This window comes from Schistocerca piceifrons, chromosome 2, assembly GCF_021461385.2.
Source record: "Schistocerca piceifrons isolate TAMUIC-IGC-003096 chromosome 2, iqSchPice1.1, whole genome shotgun sequence".
Classification (NCBI taxonomy): Eukaryota; Metazoa; Arthropoda; class Insecta; order Orthoptera; family Acrididae; genus Schistocerca; species Schistocerca piceifrons.
In genome coordinates this window covers 698,275,158-698,281,501 of record NC_060139.1, presented here as the reverse complement: position 1 = coordinate 698,281,501, position 6,344 = coordinate 698,275,158, and the positions used below count along the sequence as shown (strand labels likewise).

Here is a 6,344-nt window from a genome sequence, read left to right as displayed (position 1 = left end):
CTGAACCTAAAAGGGGAAGTGTGTGATCCTGGCATCATGTTTGTATGAAGATAATTCGATAGATGCTGACCCTGGAGATAAACGGAAGCCATCCATTGTAAATTTTAGAGTAGTGTCACGTGTGGTATTTTCACAATGAATAAGTTGAATGCTTTGTACAACGCTACAAGAAACATGCACCGTTGGTCCATGGTCACATTTTTGTAATGATCAATACTCAATACGGTTGGAAACTATGCACAAGTGATTTATTGTGGCAACAGTAAGAATTGTATCAGAAGGAAAAGGTTACTGAAGCAGCTGTCATATATTATTGTTTTCTTCGCTATATTCTGCAGTACTATTGAAATTTTGAGCAAAGAACTCTAGAACTATGGCACATCTATCAAGAACTATGAAAAAACATATTTCTCGAAAGAGGGGTGCTAACTTCACACAACTCATTATAACTTTGTAGTAGAGAAATATTCACTGAACATAAGAGTCCAAATTTCAGAGCAATATGTTTAATGGTTTTGGAAAAAAATGTTCCTTCTATTTGCTAAAATTAACATTGAGGAGATGGATCTTTCCGGCTCCCCTTAAAATATTTATATCACCTGTTAACTCTTGTCTTACTCATAGTAAATTCACCAAAAGCCAGGCAACATTTCGAATGCAGTGCTGCACTTTAATCCATTTTTCATGCAAAATTTAATGCAAAACCTTTGACCCATATTTTCTGAAAGTAAAAATTTGCTGAGCAGTCAAAAACACAAAAAAAAAAAAATCTGAAAATCAGGCATATGAAGCCACCAAAATCTAAAAAAAAAAGAAAAATCCTGTTACTTTTTGATTATACCTCACATGTTATTGTCGGATTGGAATATGGGGCAAGGTAAGGAGTTCCTGAGTGCACTTCTTGACACCTGGAAAAACGGGAAGTTTGATGGGTTTCAGCACTGAAGTGCAGAACACATTATGGTGAAATTAGTTTGCACACACAGTACAGCTGAAATGCACAACTGCATTTTGTGGGTCTGTATATACAGGGTGGAGAAAAATTGTGACACAAAATTTTAACTCTGGATAGTTGATGTCAGTAGGAACCAAAATTACAAATGTTGTGTAGGTCGACAATGCACCATTTTTAAACTGCGGAAACTTGGCACCAAGCACTTCGATTGGCCATAGGATCACCCTGTTGCCGTTTGTCGGTTGACAGGCAGTGCTACGGTTGTCGGTTCACGCTTACAAATGTCCCTGACCCCATCACGCCCCAACGTAATACGCGCAGGCCCATCATAAAGAAAATCAATTCAAACACTTCCAGCTTGGTTTGCCTTATTTTATATTAGATCAATGTGCTCTTTTCTTTCTTTTGACAATGATAAACAGTCAAATGGTGTTGAAGTGCTGTCAAGGAATGCATTCACAGTTCCTTGGAAATAGTGCAGGGGAAGTAGTAATCAGTTGATCACAATCCCTGTTTCACACTTTGGGGTGGGAGGCGGCGGGTTAGTTGTGCTGAAACACAGCTGAATATAATGCATCTTGTCATTTTCCCACCTACCTTTGACAAAATGATGTGTTGTTTCACTATATTTATGGCAATCATGATCTTGAAAACATTTTTTAAGTTTCATGTTTAACTCTGCCCACACTTGTGCAGTATCAGAGAAGTTAGCTATATGTTGGATGTCCTGCAAACAACTATAGCTGAAATTCACAGTACACTGTGTGAACAAATAGCCATTAATAATACCTAGATTTTACATTTTAGGTTTTCATTTTCTGACTGACGCACTTGTCGATACATTAGGAAGATGACTGGTGGGACAGACAGGATCTCAAAAAGAAAACAAACATATGAGATTGAAAAGTTATTTCTTTGCTGTTTCCAATTAGGTTTCCTCTGACTGGATGATTTTGACATAGATTGACCACTTTCTTTTTCAATACGAAAAAGCTACAGTTCCATCAACAAGAATTTGCTGCTGCCTGGCAAGTAGCAAAACATTATTATGGTAAGTAAAAAACAGTGAGCACTGTTCTTAACAGCAAGATAAAACCGTGCTCTCTTTCTTCAAAGTGACAGGAAGCATGCACAACACACTGCTGTGTGCTTCAATGACACTTGCAGCATAAGGCAAATAATTAGTTACTTTCATTCTCTCTCTCTCTCTCTCACACACACACACACACACGTCAATCCATTTAACTTGGGCAATGAAGAAAGATTCACACCTTACATTGTTTTCTAAAATTTTACAAAATTCACTTGCATCAATTGCATTCCTTTCCAACTGAAGCCTCCAACATGATAATTAGGAAACTAAAAATAAATAAAATCAGAAACTGTTCCCTTAACACTGGAGAAAAAACTGTGCTAAAGGTAGGATACCTAGGGCTTCCTTAAACATTATTCAACAACTGAGTTTCATTACTTCTGCCTCTTAAAAATACGCTCTGTATTTTTCTCACATATTCTCATATTCAATTACTGGCTTGCCATGGCCAGGGCAGCAGCACAATAAAACATAAAATTGCATGTGTCAAAATAGTCTTGCCAATGGGGATTTGTGGTCAACAACTGTCACTGAATTGAAGCAGAAATTGCACACCCCACAACATGAGTATCTTCATGTGATTTCACACGTATCCAGACGCAACAGTGGGAACTCTGCAGCCTTGTGTGTTCATCTTCCAAAAAATGGAACCTGGTCATTGCTTAATTTCATCATTCTCTTTGCCCTTATTAGGATCATCTGGTTTCATAGCTGGGAAGAACAGAACTTCCTGGAACACATGATAAAACAAAATTAATTTTTCAGTTATTTTATATATTTTACTGAGAGCCTCAAAGGAATTCTAATGTAACGAAAGTGTTACACACATTCTTATAATGTAAATTTCAACAATATTTTTCAAAAATACAGAAATTGCTGTTATGTAACACTAAATTCAAATCAAATAAATGAGGTTTAATGTTGATAAAATTAGCAAGAAACACACTTGATAACAACATTAAATCAGCTATCAACAAGATTATCGCATGCCATCTACAGATTTTAATCATACACTAAATTTACTATTGATGTTTTTGTGTAGTAAAATAAGCAACATAAAGTACACCTTGCAACCTTCCCCACTGTCAAAAAAAGATTTGACTGGAAATAATATTGGGCATGTTACGATGTAATTGAGAGGGGGGGGGGGGGGCCTTAATTCACAAGTGGTTTATTGTCCAGCACAATCACGAATAATTTTAACAAGAAATTATTGGTTTTGGCTGTCACTGGCCATCTTCAGATCTGAAGAAGCAGCAATAATTATTCCCAAGTACACCAGGGGAAAAAAAAAAAAAAAAAAAAAAAAAAACGTATTTTACTATGTTAAGCTGAAGCCAGCCACAATGCGGATTTCTCGCTCTTTTATGCATATTCCTTGAAATGAATGTTGAAACACCTACCAGTTTGTCATGTGTTTTCTCTTGTGAGTGAACTACTGCTTCACTCATATGATTTCAATATGACTAGTAATGGCCAAATCTTTTTATTTCTTGCTGAAAATATATTTGATTGTGGAAGACAGGAAAAAACATCTTAAAAGTACTGTAACAATTACTGTTGTCTTAGTTGGGTAATTGGTTAAGGAGTATTTTTGTAGTGGTAGTATTAGCATTTTTCTCTCTCTGAAAATGTTTTTAAGCACCAGGATTAAATAAATAATAAATACATATATTTACTACTATCAAAATAAATTGGCTGTATGGCTTATGTTAGCTTCCTAGATAACAGGCTGTAATGGCAAAGAATAAATAAACCTAAAATCACTGCTGTCTGCACCAGGACTGGACTGTCATACTTTACACTAAGGAAAGGGCCAAAAAGGCATTTGTGCTTGACAAGGTCTCCAAGTCCATGACATGAAGTAGGGGACTGCCTATAGGAGCGAGGTATAGTGAGGACTGCGTATGCCCCGGAACCACTATGGTAGCTGTGAAGGTCCTACAGGAACCCTGAAAAGTGACAGCTAATGAGGCTCTGGTGAAGCTACGATGGGCCCAGCAAGCTAGTACGGGATTATGATTTCTGCTTTCAAAAATAGAACGGGTCTCAGAAAGGACGGATTTAATTGACGGCAAACTGGCTATAAACAAGGACTAAGATTTGGAACATTAAATATACAAACATTGACTGGAAAGTTGGTGGAGATGGTAGATATGATGGAAAGAAGGAAGTTAGACCTACTGGGGTTAGCTGAAACAAAATGGAAAGGAGAAGGAAGAAGAGAACTGAGGAAAGGCTACCAACTGTACTGGAGTGGAAATGAGGAGGGAAGGATAAATGGAGTTGGAATAGTAATAAGAGATGGATTAAAAGAGGAACTGAAGAGAATAAGTGACAGGATGATGACCAAATATCACTCAAGGGGACAACCATAGAGATAACACAAGTGTATGTGCCGCAGGTGGATTGCACTTCTGAGGAGAAGCAAGAGTTTGAAGAGGAAATGCAGAAGCAGATGGGTAGGAAGAATATGATACTAATGGGAGATTTAAATGCACATGTTGGAAGAGAAAGACAAGGCTGCGAAAGTGTGCTTGGACCAGAGGGTTGGGGCTGCCGAAATGAGGAAGGTGGAAGACTATTGGAATTCTGTCAAAGGAACGGCTTGCTGGTTGGGAACTCTTGGTTCAGGAAAAGAGAGAGCTACAAGATTACCTGGTACAGTCTAGACTTGAAGAGATAGTCTATAGTTGATTACTTCCTGTACGATAGTGAGATGAATAGGATCATCATTGACATTAAGGTAATGCCATCAGAGGCCTTGGATAGCGACCCGTTTGCTGGTAATGAACCTGAGAGGGACTAAGGATAATAAAGAGACAGAAAACCAAGAAAGACGTATAAAGGGTATGGAAGTTGAAGGAGGAAGAAAGCAGGCTACAATACCTACAAGTAGTAAAGGAAAGCATCCCAAAGGATGAACCAAAAACGGTAGAAGAGGAATGGGGTAGATTCAAGGGAACATTAGTAAGTGCGGGGGAAGCAATATGTGGGAGAACAAGCAACAAAAAGAGATGGAAAGAAACACCCTGGTGGAATCATAAAACAAAGGATACAGTACAGAAGAAGAATAGAGCCTTTAGGGTATGGTTCCAGAAGAGAACAGTAGAGACAAGAGAAGAGTATCAGGCAAGTAAGAGAGAAGCAAATAGAGTGGATGGAACAGTGGACCAGAATGATGGAGCGGGATAGTGAAGGTTCAAAAAAGGTGTTATATGGGATGATTAAAAGTAAGAGGAAGAACGGTACGACAGATTATGCTTGAATGGTGAACCAAAGTGGACAAGATGTAGAGAATAAGGAGAACTCAAGAATATGTGGAAGGAGTATTTTGAAGAACTCCTGAACTCGAATGGAGACCTGGATGAGGAGGAAAAAGGCGAGGAGAAAAAAAGAGGAGGAACAGCAATTAGAAAAAGATATTAGATGGGGAGAAGTGGAAGCGGCATTGGGCAAGATGAAGGGAGGGAAGTCACCAGGAACAGCAATTAGAAAAAGATATTAGATGGGGAGAAGTGAAAGCGGCATTGGGCAAGATGAAGGGAGGGAAGTCACCAGGTCTGGATGACCTAAGTGTAGAGATGGTCAGAGCAGCAGGAGAGGTGGGGATACAATGGCTATATTGAGTAATGAAAATTGTGTGGGGACAAAAGATGATCCCAGAAGACTGGAAAAAGGGAATAATTGTCCCGATCTTTAAGAAGGAAAATAGAAAAGACTGCAAGAACTATCATTGAGTCATTTGTGCAAAGTTTTTTGAGAAAATTTTGGAAGCACAAATTCGGGCAAAATTAGACGGAAGAATGAGAGAAGAGCAACATGGCTTCAGGTCAGGAAGGTCCACGGTGGATCTAATTTTTGCTGTAAGACAACTGCAGAAACAGCACTATGAATATGGAATAGATCTACTGATGACCTTTGTGGACACTGAAGAAGCGTATCATAGTGTACGTAGAAGCGAAATGTGGAAAGCCCTGGAGAATAGAAGAGTAGCAAAACGTTATTTGGAGGATAAGGGAAATGTACCATGGAAGTGTGAGCTGTGTGAAAGTGGGAGGAGAGAGATCAGCTTGGATTGAATAGGGGAATGGCTTGAGGCAGGGAAGTGCACTTTCACCATTACTCTTCATTGTAGTGATGGATGAGTACAGTAGCACAAGTAATTGGTGAAAGGAAGATGAAAGCTATGGTGTTTGCAGATGATCTGATGATATGGGGGAATAAGGAGGAGGAAGTACAAGAGCAGTTGGACGTATGGGAATGAACAGTACAAGAATATGGGATGAAAGTTAG

At 38.7% G+C, this 6,344-nt stretch overlaps 1 protein-coding gene across 3 annotated transcripts in view; it reads right to left on the bottom strand.

The window, feature by feature from the left end:
* Positions 1-1,849: 1,849 nt before the first annotated feature.
* LOC124776240 (lysine--tRNA ligase) overlaps positions 1,850-6,344 on the bottom strand; it is an 85,212-nt gene continuing 80,717 nt past the window's right edge. For all 3 annotated transcript variants that reach the window (XM_047251104.1, XM_047251103.1, XM_047251105.1), the window contains exon 10: positions 1,850-2,778. In XM_047251104.1, the coding sequence (XP_047107060.1) occupies positions 2,704-2,778 (75 nt within the window). In that variant the 3' untranslated portion in view covers positions 1,850-2,703. The remainder of the gene's footprint in view (positions 2,779-6,344) is intronic.